General features: G+C 42.7%; 1 protein-coding gene across 3 annotated transcripts in view; it reads left to right on the top strand.

Annotated features, from left to right (window-relative positions):
* The window catches only part of F13A1 (coagulation factor XIII A chain), a 66,079-nt gene that overhangs the window by 33,265 nt on the left and 9,384 nt on the right, over window positions 1-23,430 (top strand). For all 3 annotated transcript variants that reach the window (XM_026843643.1, XM_026843644.1, XM_026843641.1), the window contains 7 exons: window positions 212-319; window positions 3,437-3,611; window positions 7,292-7,430; window positions 19,083-19,186; window positions 19,990-20,078; window positions 21,047-21,200; window positions 21,771-22,058. In XM_026843643.1, coding sequence (XP_026699444.1) covers window positions 212-319; window positions 3,437-3,611; window positions 7,292-7,430; window positions 19,083-19,186; window positions 19,990-20,078; window positions 21,047-21,200; window positions 21,771-22,058 — 1,057 coding nt within the window. The remainder of the gene's footprint in view (window positions 1-211; window positions 320-3,436; window positions 3,612-7,291; window positions 7,431-19,082; window positions 19,187-19,989; window positions 20,079-21,046; window positions 21,201-21,770; window positions 22,059-23,430) is intronic.

Genomic DNA, 23,430 nt, shown 5'->3' on the forward strand with positions numbered 1-23,430 from the left:
TTTTTTTTTTTTTTTTTTTTTTTTTTTCCCATACATGGGCAATCATTCTAGAAGAAAATGTGTATTTTTAAACAAAGAACTTTGACTTGACCAGCTAATTTTGAAGCTGATCAGCTATTGTAACAACAATGAAAAATAACTTTGCCTTTGCTTTCTAGAATAAAAAGTGACTAATTTTTCCCTGTTTCTCTTTTTATTTTCTATTATCTAGTTTGAAGAAAACATTCTGGATGCTTGCCTGTTCCTGATGGACAAGGCAGAACTGGAGCTGTCTGGGCGTGGAAACCCCATCAAAATCTGCCGTGTTGCCTCTGCAGTGGTATGTAATGGATGCCTCATGTGTCAGAAGTGACTCATAAATCAAAGCCAGGCTGATTTAACTGGCCCTCATGCCCTGTTGTGCTCACTCCAACAGGTGCCAGATCAATTGTCCATTCTGACCTCTGGGGTCTGGCATTTTATTTCACTCCACTAAAGGTGAAATACTTAAGTTGGCTCATTGCCTTTTCATGAGAATGGTATCTCACTGGTAGCAAAACCACTTTTAGACATTGCAGTCCAGGCATGATAGCATTTCTTGTGACACTGTTCTCACTTAACAGTAGCTGAGATATTTGAGAAAGATATTTCTGCCATGGACAGTAAGGTGGCATGATCGGTGGAATTTGGGATGGAGAGACTTTATGTGGACTCCAACACTCACATCAAGTGGGTCTTAAGACACTGCAATGGTAAGCATTACTGTGTCTGATTTTTAAACCCCAAATAGCCTAGTCAAGCTGAGAACACTTATATGTGCTACCTTGGCCCCGGAAGAAAACACTGTGAAAGCTGCTCTCTTAAACATGGGGTCCACAAAATTTACTGCACTCAGAATAGAAGTACCTAACACAACTAAAATCGAAGAGTAAGGAGGAGACTTTCCACATGTCCATTCTTTCCAGCTGCTAGACACCAGGAGTCATGCTGTGGGTGCAAGAGCAGCCCCATCCCTAATATTCAAGATGGCAGTCTTATCCAGAATGTGGAAGGCAGAGTCCAAGTCATCTGCTCTGCCTTACCGAGGTCTGAAATGATGCCTTTTGCTTCCCACAATAATACTCTAATCATCAAGGTAGTGTCATCAGTTGTTCTCCCAAGTCAACTACTAAAATAAACTGTCCACAAAACATGGCTGATGGAGATGGATGATAGTTTAACTCATTCATTACAGCATTTGCCCAGGCTTTAAGAGAGTGAGCTCTTTGTCTTAGATGACATTGAAATGGGATCTCCACATGCTGAATCTTGCATAGCATCCCATTCAATAGAATAGCTTCAACAAGAAGTATTGAGAACACCCCCACTTCTCTTTCTCTTTTAACCTTTTGATTAGTTCTTTCACCCCAGACATTAGAAATATGGCTTCAGACCTTCAGATATAAGTAAGAATTGGATGTGGATCCCTCATCTCTGGGCTAATAAGCCAGCATTTTGCTCAGGTGGCCAAGAAGGCCAATGGCATCCTGGCTTGTGTCAGCAATAGCATGGCCAGCAGGGACAGGGAAGGGATCTGACCCCTGTACTCGGCACTGGTGAGGCCGCCCCTCGATTCCTGTGTTCAGTTTTGGGCCCCTCACTACAAAAAGGACATTGAATGACTCGAGCGTGTCCAGAGAAGGGCAACGGAGCTGGTGCAGGGTCTGGAGCACAGGTCGTACGGAGAGCGGCTGAGGGAACTGGGGGTGTTTAGTCTGGAGAAGAGGAGGCTGAGGGGAGACCTCATCGCCCTCTACAGCCACCTGAAAGGAGGTTGCAGAGAGCTCGGGATGAGTCTCTTTAACCAAGTAACAAGCGATAGGACAAGAGGTAATGGTCTCAAGTTGCACCAGGGAAGGTTTAGACTGGATATTAGGAAGCATTTCTTTTCAGAAGGGGTTGTTAGGCATGGAAAGGGCTGCCCAGGGAGGTGGTGGAGTTCCCATCCCTGGAGGTGTTTGAGTCAGGTCGACATAGTGCTGAGGGATGTGGTGTAGTTTGGAACTGTCAGTGTTATGTTAATGGTTGGACTGGATGATCTACAAGGTCTTTTCCAACCTAGATGATTCTGTGATTCTGTAATAGACATAAAGGGTCCCTCTTGTAGGGACCATGGAAGCCCTAAGGGCAAAATAGTAAGTTTATGAACCCAAAGAGGTCTTGGATATTACTCAGGTTTTGAGCCACTCAGTCCTTTTAGGGAGGTGGAGAAGTTCACCATTGGAACTCCAGGAGTCAGTGGACTTTAGGTCTAATCTGCAGGATTAGGCTGTAGTTGGATGGGAGTTTTGGCCATCTGAAATCTGGACCTCAGTAAGAAGTGGCCAAGAGGTGTTGAAGTCCCACTTGTGTTCCTTACCCCACTTCTTGCTCAATATGAAATGTGGTAGAGCTGAGCTTGTCTAAGGAGATGCCCCCATGCTGGGATCATTCTGAGGCTTCCTGATGTTGCAGAACAGGTAGAGTCGCTCCCTTCTTCCTCTCTTTACAACCAGAGGGGAGCCTGAAGATCAGCATGCTGCCCTGTCCTTGAAGTGCCTCTTTTCTTGGCATGTGTCCCACAACAGTGAGATGGGCACAACCCCTTAACCCTTTGGTTATGACTCTGAATACTTATCTTTATTCAGTCCTAGGGTTCACAGAAAGTCGATTTTCTAATTATAAAACAGTAGTTAATCCAGCCAAAAGCTTTTAAATGAGAATTGTGATTTATTTGGCTGGCATGTAGCTGTTCCACATTAGCATAATTAAAAGGTACAGAGCGAATGAGCTTTTTGCACAGCCTCAACTGGTTTGGTTCAAATTCCAGCTAGGAGATATATGGCTCGTTAATGCCGATCAGTATAGCCATTAGTCAGCAAAGCTCCTCGCTTTGTGTAATCTTACCAGGAAAAACTTACACAGCAAATTCCTCCTTGTTTTCATGTGTGCTGGACTGAAGAAATTAGTTTGTGCTCTAAAAATAACAGTGGGCTGGTTCTCCTCTCAATCCACTGTAAATCAGGAGCGATTTTATTAAAATCTCTCGTCTGATAAAAACACAGAAACAGGCAGTGTTAGGAAAGAATCCTTAATATTGTCAAGGCTTGCTTATCAGTGTATAACTGATCGTGTTTATTAAGCATACATAGCAGTAAGCATGTTTAACATTAAAAAAACTTACTAAACTGACAACATGGGTATTCAGTGTGGTGATTTAATTTCACCTTTATTTTTAAGTGTTTGGTCTTCAATCAAAATTGTTCAGTGATGGAGAATTCATGTCCCTTACCAAGATTGCTCTATTCATTTCCTACCTTCCTAACTGAATATTTCTGTCTTCTAGCCTAAACTTGGCTATATTCAGTCTCTCCCATCCTATCCTTGTCTTTATTATTCAGCCTCTGACATCCCTAATGCTCGTTTCCTTTGTCTTTAGATCAACTCCAGGGATGATAATGGTGTGATTGCTGGATCCTGGGACAATGCATACACTTACGGTGTTGCACCTTCAGCCTGGACAGGAAGCGTGGACATTCTCTTGGAGTATTACAGTTCTAAGCAACCTGTGCGATATGGCCAGTGCTGGGTCTTTGCTGGTGTCTTCAACACATGTAGGTATCAGTGAGAAAAGCTCCACTCTGCTATATGATTCTTGCATAACAGAGAGAGCTTTTAGGTTAAGCTAACTAAAATACTTCCTGGTTCTGTGATGTTAAGGAATAAACAGTAGAGATACTTAAAATTACATGGCTAAAATAGATGGTCTTTATATAAACCTTTGGCATCTCCTTCAGCTGCTCTTCCACACAAATCTGTTAACTATTTATTGGTTCAGTAAAATATATTCAGTGAGGGTAAGTTTGGGAGAGATAAAGCTAGTCTTTTGGCACAGTCTACGTTTCTGTTAGGAAATCATAGATGAGCAGAGGGCTTATTATCTAGACCTGCAACATGAAACTCTTACCCATGGTGGTTACCATGATGGTGTTTCTGCTCCAGAAAGGCCAAATCTCACCTACTGAGGATAGTTCCTAGCAAAATTGACATGCACCATCCCAGCACCTGTCTACTGAGCACTGTTAACATTTTCTATGGAGTTTGTGAGCCAGAGCAGTGAGGAAAATTCTGGTCTGGTTTTAAAATTGTCTAGCAGTACAAAGTTAAGTCTAAACACAATGTTGCAGCAAATGGGGTGTTGCAGGTTGTAAAACCCAGTAGGGAAAGCAGCGTTGTATTGGTCCTATTTTTTTACTGTCTAGCGCTTTCTAACAATATAATCTGCTAATACATTGGAATGCCCTGCAGCATATTAGCAGTCAAGAAAGACCCTGGGAGTTAAAAAAAATGTGCATTATACAGATAACGGGGACCAGACATTGGAAGTAATGCTGATGTCAAGTGACAGTGTAGAGCCAGTCAAGCAGCTCCTATGTTTATAGCACTGGGCAATAGAAGTTGTTGAACAGAAACTAAAAGTAAGTGTCTTTCTTAATCCCAGATGACCTTCCTTAGAAGCACTTACAGGGGGGGGGGGGCGAGAACCAGATCAGCTTAGGACCAGGGGGACACAATGAGTATTTCTGCAGGCTTGGAGCTTACTTTGCATCAAGTACTTCTAAGTCACAGCTGAAGGTCTAAGCTTTAGCCCTTCTATTTAAGATGTGAAAAGGAAATTACAGGAAAATTTTCTGTGAAACTTTTCCTTTTTCCATCTGTCTCAATACTGTCACTTGTTGCTGTCTCAAGGAATCACATTATACTTCTCTTTACATTATACTTATATCAGAAATGAAGGCTATTAATCACCCATCTTCTGTAACAAACATGGAAGTTGAATAATTAATGGCAAGTTACCAGACTGGTTCTTCACCTAAGGCAGCCCTTTAACATATCTGCATTTTCACTTTCTTTTTGCTTGTTATATATGTGTATATTTCACTTTGTACATAATTTTCCTCCAGTCTGGATAATTGGATTTCATTTTGGTTACCTGAGGTAGTTCAAAAGCTGTTCAAAATGCTAAGGACCTTGGAAATACAGCTGTTTTCTGACCAGCTAGCCGCCTTCTGGCACATGCTTCTCATAGCTATGACAGGGTTTCAGGTTTCTCTGCTTCTCTTTCATATATCTGGAGAGGTTCCTGTTTTGATTTGGGGAGGTGCTGGCAGGTGCTCTGTCCTTCAACACGTGAAAAGGTTCATTTTATTCCTCCTGTAGTGGGATAATGAGCAATCACCCACATCCAAAAAACCTGAGAGATGTCTACTTCCTTCATTGCTTGAGGCCACATCATCTGTACTTGATAATTCTCAGCCTCTGCACAATGCAATGGGTTTGAAAAGGCTCTTGTAAATGTTTCCTATGGATGCAATTCCTCACAGTGGCTTCCACAGGCCACTCTAACTGCTCTGCCCGTTAACTCATATGGATTTCCCTACATCACAGACAGACACACACACCAGTTCTCCCACCTCCCCTCTTCACTGGCCCTGAATCACCACTATGCAGTATTTTGCCTGCAGGCCACTGTGAAACTGGGGCGATGCAGCAGAGGCCCAGAGCCTGCTGTGTTAAATGGAGAGGCGTATTTATCTGGGGCAAAACTAGACTTGGTTTGCTGACTAAATTAATCAGGTCAGAGACCTGGCACTTTGTACAACTTCAAGGATTGCCGAAGTCTAAAGTTTTTTTGAACATCATGGGATGAAAATGTTGTCCAGTGGTCTATCTGATAGGTAGCCACTGACACATCCATCTGCTGACCACTGCAAAGAGAAGATGGCAAAAATCTGAACAGTCATGTGCAACTAAAAGGGTGGTTTTGAGCTGTTTATGTGTCTTAGGTGCCAAGGTTTTATCATTGTGAGCAGTCCAGCTTTCCAAGGTTACTATATTGTAAACTCTGGATAGTCATCCATTAAAAATGCTAAAACATTCTGAAAAATGGTCATTAATCTTGAAATTGTCAGACAAATTATTTTCAATGAGCCCTGATGGCTCATGTGCTGGAAGCCTGGGAGGGCACTTGAATTAAGTTTAATCAATAGGTACATATGGTATTGGATGCATCCAGGTAATTTGTCATCCAGGAACTTGAAATGAATGTGCAGTGTTACACTTTATTGGGAATCACAGTAGTGACACTAATGAATATACAAAAGCCAGCAGTAACAGCAAGGGCTGTTCAACATTGCGCCATTGAAACTATTTTTAAGTAGGGTTTTCAATAAAAATGCTTTCCCTTTCAAAAAAATCCCTCTGTTTTATGCAGAACCATGTTGGCTCCTAAATGGAAAACAGGAACTTTTTTGCCTGAGAGACAAAATATTTCATCTGGAGAAGCTGAAATGATGTGTCACCCTGCAGTCCCACTCCCCCCTTGGGGCCGTGCTCCATGCGTATTTATCAGCTAGGGTGCACCACAAACACAAAAGCCTAATGACACACTACTGCACTTCAGACATAGCCATAACGTTTCAAAGTTTCCTAAATTTACCACTTGTCAAATGGGAGGAAGAGTCATCAGTGCTACATTGTGATGGTTTGAGATTTAGGGATAGGGGCTTTTTTTTTTTTTTTTTTTTTTTTTTTTTTTTTTTTTTAAAAATCTTCCTTTTAAAATCCTTTACGGGAAGGGGCTACTGGCTCCAAAATACTATTACTTAGCAATCAATACAAATTATGTAATGCATTTTGTTCAGATTCTCTAACTCTGACATTTCACTTGCAAATAATGCAGCTTTTCCCCCTTGTTATCAATAATTTTCTGCTTTATTCTTTGTATTCTCCAAATCCCTTCTGATGGCAGATGTCAGAGAGGAAAACTCTGAAACAACCGAAAGTACTTTCTATTAATTTTCTTTTTAGCACAGTCTCATGATTCTGTTGGGTTACTAATACTAGGAGGCCTAATATATTTTGCATTTCTTGCAAGCTCAAACTTATTTTTCTTTATACCACATTTGGTCATGGAGTTGACCCATTGCACCCAGATTTGCCCTGAAAAGCTACAGTGTGTTCTCTATGCAAGACTGTTCTAAAACTATTGGTAATCAGCTGCTTAAGGTAAAACCATTGTACCTTTACATATCTTGAATGTTCAGAATTTTGGGAGCAAATAAAATATTTAATATATTGTATATAAAGACAGATAGGAGGAAATATTTGAGTTGATTTGACTGAGTTTTCCCATTTTATTCTACGTAATAATATTTTCTCTCCTCTCATCCTGTCATCCATGAGCACAGTCTTCATATTTGTCCTTCTCATCACACTTCTCTCTTTGCTACAGTTCTGAGGTGCTTGGGGATACCTGCAAGACTTGTTACTAACTATTCTTCTGCCCATGATAACAACGCCAATTTACAGTTGGACTTCTTTCTGGATCACGAAGGGAAAGTGGACACCAAAATTACAAAAGACTCTGTCTGGTGAGTTCTCCTGGCAAATGCTTTTAATGTGTCAACTGTGTAAGTAGTGAAAAACATGACAGTAAGGCCTGCGGTTTATTTAATTCTCTGTGCATTAAAGAACACCCCTAATTTATGTTAAACAAAATGAATGGATTGTTAGTAGGCTGACTAATATGAAGCACTTGTCACATAAAGAGACAGACCCTAGGGGATCCCACTACTAATGTTACGATACAGCACACATTTAAGTGCACTGGAGGAAAGCTGGAATGGGTTTATGTTCCTTAGGGCCAGGCCATTTCTAAAAATGGAAAGGGGTAGGATGAGCACTCCCATCAGTCTGGAGCCAAGCTCAAAGGGATACCTCAATATCTATGGAAAAACCCACTTCTTGTTCTGCTTCTGCCAGTTCCCATGTATTTGTAAGCTGGTTTTACATTGTGTACATGCAGTCATTATCACAAATAGATATTTTCCAAAGTAAATTCTGTTCAGCTGAAAAAGAAACAAGTCAAAGTATCATACAAGTTACTGCAATGCTCTCGCCAGATTTATAAAAAGCAAACTCCCTAGGAACAAGAAATGGAGTCTGTGTATTCTTTTGGAGAAGACATTCTTTTAACTTGCTCCTCAAACTCTTTCTGTGTCCTGTCTGACAGGAGAAGTGTAGCATATATTGATTATATGCTCTGTTCCATAGAAATTATGAGTGGGTTATTGGGCTTTAAGCATCTCCTTCACAGAATGAAAGAGTGAATGTGACCTCTGTATTCCTATATTCAATAGATACTTGTCCTATTCAGTGTTAACATACCTGATTTGTGTCCGTATCTTCAACTCATCAACATAGCTGCTCTTCAGCATGTCTCATAACTTGATCTCTGGAAGTTTTTATATTATTAAAACTGTAATAATCCCTATTATGTGGTGGAAGAAATGACTGAACCTGTTAGTGTAAACTGTTTTATGTGATTTCTATAATCTGTTACCAAGAGGGAATCTAAGGAAAACAGTTACGTTAATTTACATCTGAAGCTTGTAACACAGCATCACAGAATCGTTGAGACTGGAAGGGGACCCCTGGAAGTCATTGTACCCTCCTGCTCAAAGGAGGGTCAGCTAGAGCAGGTTGCTCAGAGCTGTATCCAGCTGGGTTCTGAATACCTCCAAGGATGGACACTCCACAACATCTCTGGGAAACTTCTGCCAGTGCTCAACCATTCTCACAGAAAAAAAGTGTTTCCTGATGTTCAGATAGAATTTACTGTGTTTCAATTTGTGCCCACTGTTTCCTGTCCTACCACTGGGAACCGCTGAGATGAGTCTAGTTCTGTCTTCTTCCCCTCAACTCCCTAATCAGGCATTTATACACATGGATAAGATCCTATTGAGCCTTCTCGTCTGCAGGATGAACAGTCCCAGCTTCCTTAGCCTCTCTTTCTGGACAGCCTTTGGTGTATCAGCCATTCCTTCCAGTTTTCTGTATTGGCAAACTTGCTGAGGGTGTAGTAGGTCTCGTCATCCAGGTCATTAATGAAGATGTTAAACAGTATTAGACTCTGTATTGACCCCTGGGGTACACAGCTAGTGACTAGGCTCCATCTGGTGTTCATACCATTGATCACAACCCAGCAGTTCAGCCAGTTTTCAATATACTTTACTGTCCACTTATATAGTCTATACTTCAGTGGCTTGTCTATGAGGATGTTCTGGGAGATCGTGCTAAAGTCAAAGAGAAACCAACCCCCATGCACTGGTCTCTCCTTGTCCAGTCAGACATTCATTTCATCAAAGAATCACAGAATCACCAAGTTTGGAAAAGACCTTGTAGATCATCCAGTCCAACCATTAACATAACAATGACAGTTCTCAACTACACCATATCCCTAAACCCTATGTCGACCTGACTCTTGAACACCTCCAGGAATGGGGGTTCCACCACCTCCCTGGGCAGCCCATTCCAACGCGTAACAATCCCTTCTGGAAAGAAATGCTTCCTAATACCCAGTCGAAACCTTCCCTGGCATAACTTGAGCCCATTCCCTCTTGTCCTATCACTTACTACTTGGTTAAAGAGACTCATCCCCAGCTCTCTGCACCCTCCTTTCAGGGAGCTGTAGAGGGCGATGAGGTCTCCCCTCAGCCTCCTCTTCTCCAGACTAAACACCCCAGTTCCCTCAGCCGCTCTCCATACGACCTGTGCTCCAGACCCTTCACCAGCTCCGTTGCCCTTCTCTGGACACACTCAAGTCATTCAATGTCCTTTTTGTAGCGAGGGGCCCAAAACTGAACACAGGAATCGAGGTGCGGCCTCACCAGTGCCGAGTACAGGGGTAAGATGACTTCCCTGTCCTGGCTGGCTAGTGCTGACACGAGCCAGGATGCCATTGGCCTTCTTGGCCCTCTGGGCACACTGCTGCCTCCTGTTCATCTGGCTGTCAATCAACACCCCACCCCTCCCACCCCCGGTCCCTCTCTGACTGGCAGCTCTCCAGCCACTCCTCCCCAAGCCTGTAGCGCTGCTGGGGGTTGTTGTGTCCCAAGGGCAGCCCCCGGCATTTGGCCTTACGGAAACTCCTCCAGTTGGGCTCAGCCCATGGCTCCAGCCTGTCCAGGTCTCTCTGCAGAGCCTCCCTACCCTCGAGCAGATCAACACTCCCACCCAACCTGGTGTCATCTGCAAACTGACTGAGGGTGCACTCGATCCCCTCGTCTAGATCATCAATAAAGATATTAAACAGGAGTGGTCCCAAAACCGAGCCCTGGGGGACACCACTCGTGACCGGCTGCCAACCAGATTTAACTCCATTCACCACAACTCTTTGGGCCCGGCCATCCAGCCAGATTTTTACCCAGCAAAGCATGTGCCCATCCAAGCCATGAGCAGCCAGTTTCACCAGGAGAATGCTGTGGGAAACGGTGTCAAAGGCCTTACTGAAGTCAAGTAAACAACATCCACAGCCTTTCCCTCATCCAATAAGCAGGTCGTCCTGTCATAGAAGGAGATCAGGTTTGTCAAGCAGGACTTGCCTTTCTTAAACCCATGCTGACTGGGCCTGAGCATCTGGTTGTCCCTCATGTGTTGCATGATGGTGTTTAGGATGAGCTGCTCCATCAGCTTCCCAGGCACCAAAGTCAAGCTGAACAGGCCTGTAGTTTCCTGGATCATCCTTCCGACCCTTCTTATATATGGGTGTCACACTGGCCAATTTCCAATCAGTCAGGACCTCCCCAGTCAGCCAGGACTGCTGGTAAATGATGGAAAGTGGACTGGCGAGCACCCCAGCCAGCTCCTTCAGCACCCTCAGGTGTATCCCATCGGTCCCATAGACTTGTGTGTGTCTGTGTGATGCAGTAGGTCACTGACTATCCCCTCCTGGATTGTGGGGGGGGTCACTCTCCCAGTCTCTGTCTTCTGGCTGAGGAAGCTGGATTCCCTCAGTACAACTGGTCTTGCTATTAAAGACTGAGGCAAAGAAGGTGTTAAGCACCTCAGCCTTTTCCTTGTCACTTGTTGCCATGTTTCCTCTTGCGTCTAGGAGGGGATAAAGGCTCTCCCTGGTGTTTCTTTTACTACTGACATACTTATAGAAACATTTCTTGTTGTCCTTGATTGCTGAAGCCTGATTATTTTCTAGCTGGACTTTAGACCTCCTGATTTCTGCCCTGTGTAGCCTCACAGCATCTTTGTAATCATTGTGAGTGGCTAGCGCCTTCTTCCAAAGGCCGTAAACTCTCATTTTCTCCCTGAGTTGCCGCCAAAACTCCCTGTTCAGCGAGGGTGACCTTCTTTGCCGCAGGCTTCTTTTACAGCACCTGGGGACCGCCTGTTCCTGAGCCATCAACACTTCCTTCTTAAAGAGTATCCATCCAAGAGTATTCTTGTACCCCTATACCCTCCAGGACAGTCTCCCAAGGGATTCTGTCAAGCAGGTACCTAAACAAGACAAAGTCAGCTCTTTGGAAGTTCAGGATGTCAGTTCTACTGCCCCTTCTCCAGAATAGAGAACTCTATTATTTCATGATCGCTGTTCCCTAGTCGGCCTCCAACCACCACATCATCCACCAGTCCTTCTCTGTTCACAAACAGGAGATCCAGCAGGGCACCTTCTCTGGTTGGTTTACTCACCAGCTGCATAAGGAAGTTATGTCCAACACATTCCAGGAATCTTTGGGACTGATCCTGCTCTGCTGTGTTGTATTTCCAGCAGATGTCTGGGAAGTTAAAGTCTCCCACAAGAACAAGGGCAAGTGACCATGAGATTTCTCCTCAGTATCTATAGAATATTTCATCCACCTCTCTGTCCTGGGTGGGTGGCCTATAGTAGACTCCTAGTATAACATCTGCCCTGTTGGCCTCCCACCTCATTCTAACGTGAAGACACTCCACCCTGTCTTCACTATACTTGTGTTCGAAGGAATCATAATAGTCCCAACATACAGCGCCACCCCACCACCTCTACTTCCTTATCTATCCCTCCTAAAAAGCCTGTACCCATCAACTGGCACACTCCAGTCATGGGAGACATCCCACCATGTTTCTGTAATAGCCACTACATCATAATTTTCCTGCTGCATCATGGCTTCAAGCTCCTCCTGTTTGTTACCTGTGCTGTGTGCATTGGTATACATGCACTTCAGGTGAGCTGATGTCCCAGCACCTTTTCGCATTTAGAGGTCCTAAATTGGGCCTGACCTTTCACAGGTGTTACCACGGTTACTGATCCATCAATATCCCTGGCATCTTTGTTGTGCTGCACGTCTCCATCCCTTGCCTCCACTGGGATAGCAGGGTGAGAGTCATTGCTGGCACAACAGCCCACAAACTCTGGTAATCTACCCTGGGGCTTATATCTAGAAGTTCCAGTTTTGTCCCCTTTTGTCTCCTAGTTTAAAGTTCTCTCAGTGAGCCCAGCTAACTCCTGCCCCAAGATCCTTTTCCCCCTCTGGGAGAGGTGCATCCCATCTGATGCCAAAAGGTCTGACATCCTGTATGCTAACCCATGACTGAAAAAATCCAAAGCCCTGACAATAACACCAGTCTTGAAGCCACAAGTTCACTGTTGTCTTCTCCTGTAATCTTCTTCATCCATCCTCACAACCGAAGGACTCTGGAGGAGAACGCTACTTGTACCCCATGCCCATTAACCAGTTTCCCCAAAGCCCTGCAATCTCTCTTCATTGATTTAGGACTTCTCTTGGTAATATTTTTGCTACCTACCTGAAAAAACAGGAGAGGGTAGTAGTCCTTGGGTCTCACTAGAGCGGGGAGTTTTGCCATGAGGTCCTTTACCCGGGCCCCAGGGAGGCAGCAGACTTCCCTGTGAAGCAGGTCCAGTCTACATACTGGGCCTTCAACACCTCTCAGAATGGAGTCATCCACTACAATGACCCTTCTGGGGTTCTTTTTAGAATTCGTTTTAATACCTGGTCTAGAGCAACCCGGCCTTGGTGGACCTTGATCTTGCTCCTTGTTTGACTAATTTTGTTCATCCTTCTCTACTTCATTCAAAAGTTCCAGAGCCCCATATCTATAAGGGACTCCATGGAGGGTGAGGGTTGTTGGGAGAGGATTTTCCTGCCTCCCTGAGCAGGGACCTGTTTCTAGTGTCCCCCATCTCTTAGGTCCCCTCCTACCTGATAGTCAGAGGGTGACAGATCGCCTGGCTCTTCTGGAGCCTCTATTTACACCTTTTGCTTCAGGGGTGCTAAGGTGCTACTCCACCAATCAATTTCCCTTTTGCACTCCCTAATACTTCTTAATTTTTCAACCTCTTCTTTAAGTTCTGCCACCAGGCTGAGCAGGTCATCCAGCTGATCACAGCGCACACAGGTGCTGTCACTGCTGCCCTCCAGCAGGATTGACAGGCTCAGACACTCTCTGCAGCCTGGGACCTGGACCTCTGCATGTTTGCGTGGCAGCTCCTTCAGAGAGCTTGTCAGAGGAAAGAGAGGTTGGTCAGGCACAACTGGCCCCTTGTAAATCCATAATGACTACTGCCAGTCACCTTGTCCTTAATATGTTTGGAAATATTTTCCAGAAGAATTTGCTTTATAACCTTCCCAGGGATCAAGGTGAGGCTGACGAGTCTGTAGTTCCCTGGATACTCCTTCTCTTTCCTGAAGAACAGGCTACAGGCTTGGAGTGACTGGAAAGCTGCCCCACAGAAAAGAACCTGGGACTGTTGGTCAACAGCTGGCTGAATGTGAGCCAGCAGTATGCCCAGGTGGCCAAGAAAGCCAATAGCATCCTGTTTTGTGTCAGAAATAGTGTGGCCAGCAGGGACAGGGAAGTGATTGCCCTTCTGTACTTGGCACTGCTGAGCCTGCACCTTGATTACTGTGTTCAGTTTTGGGCCTCTCACTACAAGAAAGACATTGAGGTACTGGAGCGTGTCCAAAGAAAGGCAATGAACCTAGTGAAGGGTCTAGAGAACAAGTCTTATGAGGAGCAGCTGAGGGAACTTGCATTGTTTAGTCTGGAGAAAAAGAAGCTGAGAGGAGACCTTTTTGCTCACTACAACTACGTGAAAGGATGTTGCAGCAAGGTAGATGTCAGTCTTTCTTCCCAAATAACAAGTGTTAGGACAAGAGGAAATGCACCAGGGGAAGTCTAGATTGTCTATTAGGAAAAATATATTCACTGTGTCAAGCTTTGGAACAGACTGCCCAGGGAAGTGGCTGACGTATTTAAATCCTTGGAGGTATTTAAAAGGCATGTAGGTGTGGCACTTAGGGTCATAGTTTAGTTGTAAACTTGGCAGTGGTAGGTTAATAGTTGGACATGAAGATCTTAAAGGTCTTTTCCAACATAAAGAACTCCATGATTCTACAAAAGGAGTGATATTTGTTTTATTCCAGTCCTCAGGAACCCCCTCCAATCACCATGACCTTTTGAAGATAGATATGAGTGGTCTTACAATGACATCAGCTAGCTCACTCAGCACTTTTGGGTCCATCCCATCAGATCCACTGGACTTCTATGTGTTCAGCTTGTTTAAATATTCTCAAACTTGTTCCTCCTTTACAGATGGTAAATTTTCGTTACTCCGAACTACCACACTGGTCTCAGGGGCTGTGATTCCTGAGGGCAAATCTTAGCAGTAAAACCCGAGGCAAAGATGACATTGAATACTTTGGCCTTTCCTAGTCCTTTGTCACCAGGTCCTCTGCCCCATTCAGCAGGCAATTCACATTTTCCACAGTCGTCTTTTTGATACTGATGTGCTTGCCTTTCTTACTGCTCTTCACATCCATTGACATACTTCGTTTGAGCTGGGGTTTGCCTTTCCTAAACCTGTCACTGCATGCTCAGACAGGGTCTCTATATTCCTCCTGGTCAACTGTCCCTGCTTCCACATCCTGTGCACACTTTTTTTAATGTTTGAATTTAACGGGAACCACTTTGTTCACCATGTGGGCCTTGTGCCACTTTTGGATTTCCTGTACACAGGGATGGATCATTCTTAAGATTGGAGGAGGTAACCCTTGAAAAGCAACCAGCTCTCCTGGACCCATATTCTATCTAGAATTGCCTTCCATGGGATTATTCCAGCCAAGACCCTAATCGGGCCAAAGCCTGCTGTCCTGAAGTCCAGGGTTGTGGTCCTCCTGTTTGCCTTGTTCCCTCCTGTTAGGATCCTTGAGGGCTGACAGTTTGCTAAGCTGCATCGGGTCTATGTGACAGCAGGACCTCAGTACATCTCATGGGGCTGGTCCTTCTATGGCTCACAGAGCTGTAGAGAAACAGTCACTTTTCTGAAACCTCCTCTGTTTATAAATGATGTGAAACAAGACCAAATGACTATCCACCTCACTGTTCAGTCCATATACATGCAGTAATGGATTGTTGCCATGCCTCAGACTTTTCACTGTCTCATGTCTTCCTCTCCCCTTCTCCTAATCTGATCTATAAAACATCTCTCACCCACTTTTGACATTTCATTTTACTTCCCTACCTCTCCTTTTCCTAGCTGTTTCCCAAGACTTCTTAATTCAGTCCTGTTGTTTTCCATTCTTTTGGGACAGGGACAGATCATCCAAAATTATCCTCGCTCCACTTAAATCCATATACAACTTCACACTAGCATTTCATCCTCCCATCCTACATTTGCTTTTCTTTGGCTTGATTACTTTTGAAACTGCCTTGTTCATCCTTTTATCCTCCTGGTGCATTTATTAGTACATGGTACGCATAACCCTTTGGGCATGACTTAATATATTACACACCTCTTTTCATTTCTCCTCTGTGTCCTTTCTCTTCATTATTCTGTAACACTCCATAGTAGCCCACATGCCGACTTTAAATGGCTTGTGCCTTAACCTTGATTTTATTTTTAATGCCTCTTTTATTTCTTTTATTTTTTTTTTAAGAGGACAAGCTCAAGGTATTTATAATGATTTTTTAAAATGTATTTATCATTTTATTTATAATCTCCTGAAAACTGGAGGCAAAGCTCTTTATTAATATATCATTTCTATTGCCTTGTACTGCTGGACCTGGTCTGTCTTCAGGTTTAAAATACTCTCAGACTTCAGGGATACTTGGAGCCAGGATTTTTAGTCCAATCAATCTCTCAGTGTGGGGCTCCCTCTGAATGTTTTCTGACATTTATTTATTTTTATTAAAGATCATCTTCTCCCTCAGGATAGGAAACAATGATAACAACAAAACACATATACAAAATTACACAGACTTTGCAAAAAGTTATTTTTATAAATCTGGCCGGATTTGGGCCCATCAGCACTGCCTCTGTCCCCTTATTTTGTTCTCCTTGTCTTTCTTAATGATGATATAAAGACACTTAAAGGATATTTCTCTTGGATGCGAATCAAGACTCACTCCTACTGTGAAGTCCAAGCCGATCGACGTCAGTACCTCAGCAGAAACTTGCTTGAAGTCACCTAGCTCTATGAGGGTTCATCTATGTCCAGGCCTGTGAAGAAAGCCCTTCTGAGACCTCTGCTCTCCCATTCACTTCCAGCTCACTTTTCCCTAATTTCTCAATAATGTTATCAGTGCCTCTCTCAACCCCAATGCCTGAGCTTATTAGCTAAGGAAAGGGCAGCAGCTGTTTCCAGCATGTGCCTGTCTCATAAGCAATACGAAGTACCCTTCTTAAATTGTCTTCCAGGCATAAAACCCACCTGATCATCTTTTATTAATTTCCCCATTGCTTTGTTTAGTCTATTCGTAATTATCTCTGTAAATATTTAATGGTCACTACATTGATCTGTATAGCCATTCTTGCTTTCTTTAATGTCTCAGGCTTGTTGTAGAATACAAGAACTACAGAATCAGTTTAACAAATTATGGCTGTGGAGCCAGCTCCTCAGTTGTGCTCACTTCTATGAGACAGAAGTTTCTGCTACTTTTTGGAGAGACAAATGTTTCCTTCATCATCCTTTCCTTAATGCTCATGTGTGTTACAAGCAATGTCTTTCTGTCCATTCACACTGCATATCCTGAAGTGTATTTGCTATTTGCATGGCAGCAGACGTAAAGAAATTGCTGTCCTGTTTCACCCAACACTGCACCAATAAAAGCCAGTAAGAAAGGTCCTGTCCTCTAGGATGAATATAGAAAAAAAAAAAAAAAAAAAAAAAACTAATTCAGAACTGAAGCAGAGCTGCCATTTTCCACACTGTTATACCCCCTCCTTGGTTTTATCATCCTTCCCTCCTGCCTGCTTTTCAGGTGGTTCTTTTGCAGAACACAAAGCCCATGACACATCTGAGTTTGATTCAAAGTGAACCAGTGAAGGCTTCAGGGCAGGGATTGTCTCTCTCACATGTTGGCATAACAGTTTTCGAAAAACTTCCTACCACAAAGTACGTCTCCATTCTCTGGTAGCCCTCAGCAAAGCTCTGCGAGCATGATTCAGCACTGACTACTCAGCAGCATCAAACATTCTCTGAGTGTGCGTCATTTTTCTTGAATAATTCCTTTTTCTGTAGTGCTGCTTCATTAACTCTCCTAACTGACAAGTTTTACCCCGATCCAAGCTTTCAATTCCACTTTGAAATGTCTTGTTAGACAAGCCTCAGATCCTTCCGACTCTGCTCCGTGGCTAGTTTTCACCTATTATTAATGAAATGGTTGGAGTTTAACAATCCTCATTTTGGTTGCTAATATCATTGCATGTACTAGGGGCTGTATCAGCAGCTACACAGATGTAATTTTATACATATCTGCTGTAGGATATGTATAATTTGCAAGCAAAATTGCCCCTTTCTCTCCTCCTTTCTTCTTTTATTTTTTGCAGTAATGAAATTCAAACACTTCATCAGCTTTACTGCAAGGACCTCTCCCTAGATTGTGTTTTTTTCTTGTTGTGCTCTCCCTTCAGCATCAGTAGCATTGCAGGAAGTTACAAGATCTGTCTTTCTTTTCTGCTCATCTTTGAAACATTCTGGACAGACTCTGATGGTGCTGTAGTGTTTTTTCTTTACATGAGCATCCATCCAAGTGAGGGTATTTCAACCCTGAGTGCCTAGATGAACCACTCTCAGAAATTCACCTTTCAGCATACTGTCCTGGGCCCTAAAGGCTAAACTTGGCCCACAGTGGTTGTAGATATTTTTAGGGAAAACTGTATGGTCTAGGAGATCTGACATCCCTCATTGGCGTGACACACTGGGAAGACCTTATAAGGATTCCACAGTGAGTATAGTCATAAGGCCTATGCAGAGTCTTTTTCTCATCCAACATGGTAACCAGCTAAGCACATTTGTTTTGAGCCATGAAAACAGAGCTACACACTGTATGTTATGGAATTGTTCTGGGTTCGGCTGGGATAGAGTTAATTTTCACAAGAAGCTGGGAGGGGACACAGCCAGGATAGCTGACCCAAACTAGTCAAGGGGGTATTTGATACCATATGACATCATGCTTAGTATATAAGCTGGGGGAGATGGCTGGGGGAGAAGGAATTGCAACTTGTGAACATGCTGAACATCAGTTTCTGTGTGGTGAACAATTGCATTGTGCATCGCTTGCTTTATATACTCTTTTATTAGTATTACTGTTATTATTGTTTCTTCTCTTCTTGTGTTGTCCTACTAAACTGTCCTTATCTCAACCCATGAGTTTTTACCTTTTTCTTCCAATTCTCCTCCCTACCCCACCTGGAGGGAGGAGTGAGCAAGCAGCCACATGATGCTTAGTTGCCAGCTGGGCTTAAATCATGACAGAAGTTGATCCTGAAATCTCTTCAGAAGAGGTGCCAAAGCTTCAGTCTTAATAGTTATAAAGCAGACCATGCTTCAATGACTTGAAGAAGATTCAAAGCTTGCTTTAGCAGGCAGACTAAAGTGGAGGTTTCTGGCTGGAAAGGGATCATAGTTTGTGTAGCTCTTCATATAACCCAACAATCTCCAAGCACTGGCATCTTTTCTGAGACATTTGCATTCAGAACACATTAGAAGAATCAAAAAGCTTCTTCAGCTTGCAGTCAAGAAAGTACAATGAAGGATTGTGGCCTTCAGGTTTTAACAGATAGTTACCAGACTTTTAGACCTAAAAATCTATTCTCTAGAAAGAGCCAACTTTTTCATTCCTAAATTGGCAAATGTTATTGAAGCAATGGCAGGACGTAACTACACAAGTTTATTTTGGTCTGTATGCTTCTTTCCAAGAATTTAATATTCTGGTCCTGTCTCTTGCCTAAGGAACTATCATTGCTGGAATGAAGCTTGGATGACCAGACCTGATCTTCCTGTTGGTTTTGGAGGATGGCAGGTTGTTGATGGGACACCCCAAGAAACCAGTGATGGTAATATCACTTTAAGTCCTCCTTAGCTCTCTTTCCAACACTTGGGTTCTTTGTGGCAAGCAATGAGCTGATGATAGCTGAGCCAATGGCACCATATGGCCAGTGACAACTTCTTGCAACAGGTAACCGCATTCACCCATGCTCAGGGCCTTCTCCTGATTTGTTATGAGCTCTAAAATAAACCTGTTCTTATTATAACACTGTTTATGATGCATGTGCACAAAATCGTGCATGAGAAGGGCCCTGCTTTGAACAGAGTAGAAGTAGTCCTGTTGCTGAAAGATGGCTTCTAAAATTTTAGAGAACCTATACAGGAGCCTGATCAAATGAATCCTTCATTTTATGTCTGCAGCCCTTACTAAACTTCCTGAGCAGGCAATAGGTAGGAGAGGAAAAGTGAAAAGCCACTGCTGTTTCATCCCAGTCCTTAATTTTCCAGTTCTTTAAAGACATCTTTAGCAAATTTGCAGTGAGAGCTTTCTCAGTCTGTGGTATAACTGAGCCCTCCCAAAATTATGTGCTTTAACCAAAACAGCTGTAACTGTGTTTCAAGCACTTGAGACTTACAGTGTTCTTTACGGTGCCATTAAGGTACCAAAGCATTATGTTGTTTCAGACTTGAGTCTGTGTTGTTTAGAGGGCTGGTAACGAAATTAAGCTTTGCACTTCTTGGTCAGGAATTCCTGTAAACTATTAAAAGAGTTCACTAAACACCAGGAACCCTTTTTCTTTGAGAAAATATAACATTTTGACATGTTTTTAAATTAAATTAATCTTTCACTTAATTTCTCTTCTCCCCATAGGTATGTACAGGTGTGGCCCAGCCTCAGTTCAAGCCATTAAACATGGTCATGTTTGCTTCCAATTTGATGCTCCTTTTGTCTATGCTGAGGTACATACCTGAATACTTTTAGTGCTTTGAGTGACATCAGTGGGGACGTAGGTGAGACAGAACATAAGGCTCCAACTGCAATTTATGGATTGAGAACTTCACATATAGTCCACATCAGAGAAAAATCTCATAATTATATTTTGACATGCAGGCCAGTAGGTGTGATATGACTCTAATGAATGACAGAGATTTCTCTAATCTCTGCTCACCAATGTAATAAGCAGAAAAAGCTACTCTGGCTCAAATGAAACTTCAGCCTGTGGTCATTTATCCTTCCCAGATTCCAGCTATGCTGGCAAATGAGTCACTAGCTCTAGCTGCTCATCTTCATCCCTTGTTAGCTGTTACTTCCTTCTCAGGCTTGCCAGCAATGTTGCTTATGTTAAGGCTCCCTTGCTTATTTCAATCAAAACAGATGCAGTGATTTTAAAAAAGTCTTTGCTCACCATGTTCCTTTTGTCTGCAGTGGTTCAAGGAGAGCTCACATCAGTGGTTTGACTGGCATATCTAAGAGGGAAATGTCTCCATGAGGAGCAAGAGGGCCTGGTCAAGAGTTTTAACCTCTTGCACCACCAGAGCTTGTGTGCCCAGAATTGCAGCAGCTGTAGAGCAGGTCTCTCTCTAATTGAATTGTATCTAGCTTAGGACAGAAGAGAATATTTTATCTATGAAGCATTCCTCTCTCTAAAGCTTTTTGTTGCAAGGAATATGTAGACTTGCTTCCCAAGTCCTAACAGTATCTCTGTTAGCCTACTCAAGCTTACATTGTCTGTCATTCTGGAGCTGCAAATAGTAAAATGCATCTAGTCCTTATTGTAGCATATAACTAATTTTAAACATGGGACTTCAATGTGAGTAATTAGTGGGACTTCAAGTCTACATGTCACTGTTTTTGAGGGAAGATAGGCTGGCTTCCCTTGCTCTTTCTACTTCCATGTTTCTAAATCCTTTTTCATTTAATTTTATAGGTGAATAGTGATATTGTTTACTCAAGAAGGGAGAAAAACGGAACCCAAGTGATAGAAAAAATTGACACAACCCATGTTGGGCAGTTGATTGTGACCAAGGAAGTTGGGGGTGATGGAATGATGGAGATTACTGAGGAGTACAAGTTCCAAGAAGGTAACCTGAAATGGGGTGGGACCATACTGATGTAGATTTACCTCAGTCAGATCTTGAATGGTGGATTTACAAACCTCTGGCACTGAGGAAGCTTCATGAAAAGCTGCCAAGGTGCCCTCTGGAACTCTATTTGTAACTCCATCCCACTGCAGATGCCTTGATGAGCACACAGGCTTTGCTACTCAGAAATGCTTTAGGCTGGGTAAGCTGTAGTGAAAACAAAGGGTAATCATGGAGTAACTCAAAGCATTCAAAACAATTCAAGGCTTTCTGTACCAATGTTTAGACATTTCTTACTCAAGCCAGCTATTTGCACAGAGTAAATCAGTGTAGCCCCATTAATATCAATTAAGCTACATCAATTTGTCTGATATGACTTGAATCTTTAACATGAGCTGACTTAGAAGTTGTGAAGTTCTCCTAATATTAAGTTTACCACAGCAAGGTTCACTGTCCTCATCTATTCATTTCAGCTACCACAAACTTTGGAAAATGCACCCTTGTGATCAGTGAGTGGGCTAATGCAGTACCCCTGTTTATTTCCTAAATTTGATTTCCATTCATTTCTAGGCTCAGAGGAGGAGAGACTGGCTCTTGAGACTGCTGTGATGTATGGCATTAAAAAACAAAGTGCACAAGACACCATGTATCAGCCACAGACGGATGTTGACATGGACTTCCAAGTGCAAAAGGCAGTCCTTGGCAGTGACTTTAAAGTCACTATAACTTTCAGGAACAAAAGTCACAACTACTACACTGCTACTACCTACCTTTCAGGCAACATAGTGTTTTATACTGGAGTCACAAAAAATGAATTCAAGAAAGACTCTTTCAGTGCAAAACTGGAACCCTCTTCATGTAAGACTTGCATAGTTGATTTCAAACCTGCTAGCTTTTTTCCCAACATGCTGTGAAAAAAAGAAAAAAAAAAAAAAAAAAGAAAAAAAGAAAAATCCTCTGCTTTCTTCTCACTTTAAGCATTATCTAAAACTGCACATTTTTATTTGGAGCTGATTAATTGCCATAAAGTAGGAGTTAACTTATAGGGATCTACAGTTGAAGGTTAATAAAAATTCTACTTCCAGTCTATAAAAAAAGCCCTGAGACCTGCTTGCTGGCTCTTTCTAACTCCTTGACTCTTTTGCAGGAAGTCTGGAAATGGGCATTGGGTTGTTTCAACACAGCCTGTCAAAACACAATGTGGGGGTTACAGTGGCTTGCATCAGTTACTAAATATTTAATCTGAAATACTGCAAAACTTTTGGAGACTTGGCTAGGTACAGTAAAAGAAAAATCAATTTTAACTGCTTGGTCTAAATTCTGTGCCGCTTTAACAGGGAAAAATCCAGTCATCTTGTAGGAGATGTGCAAATACCTGCTACCCTTTCTGGCTGTGATTTGTGCTTGTCTCCAGGACGTAGGTCTGCTCTTGCATCAAAGGTCTGTGTAAGGTATTATTACCTGAAACACAACTTCTGCAGTGAGTTGAGGCTCATCTAGTTCCTCTGTGCAAGAAATGAAATTAATAGCAGTTTAAGCATCACTGACCCTCATAATCCATTTTTTCTAATTTAAGTAAATGGTTTGTAAAAAGCTTCTTGAAACTGTGCTGAAAATTCTGAATTGACTGATGGTGAGTGAACACAGACTAGAGAGAGAGGCACCTGAGAAAACTGAACATGGATTTTTTTGTATGTGTACCAAAAGCATGTCCCCATTACTGCTTCTGGCCAAGGAGACAAGTTTTAAGGTGTTACCACCCTACAAGGTGGAAATTAGCCTATATCTGAGCTACAGTTATCAACTTGTGGAGCACTTTGTTCCACAACAAGACAAAAACCCCTCACGAGTTACGCCATCTCTGAAGGTGATACATAAAATTTGGGTGTGAATTCTTTTGCCTTTGCCTTGGAAAAAAGTACACATGCAATCAGGAATGATGTCTGAGCAGATGACCAGTGTGAAGTGAGACATGGTGATCATCTACAACTTTGTCAGGGGTGTGATGGAAAAATACCTTCTGAGGAACTCAAGAAGAATTTGTAGACTTCGTTCATGGCAAGTGTGTATATATATCTGGAAGTAACAGAACTTTCAATACAATAAAGATGTGTCAAAGACATTCTTCCAGCCCATGTGGCTGAAAGAGTGAAGCAAACTAAGTTTTCAAAAAGGAAATGAATGCATGATTTTCAAAATAATTATTAAAGTATTTGTGTGGGATGAAAAC

Source organism: Athene cunicularia (genome assembly GCF_003259725.1).
Source record: "Athene cunicularia isolate RWA chromosome 2 unlocalized genomic scaffold, athCun1 chr2_part1, whole genome shotgun sequence".
Taxonomy (NCBI): domain Eukaryota; kingdom Metazoa; phylum Chordata; class Aves; order Strigiformes; family Strigidae; genus Athene; species Athene cunicularia.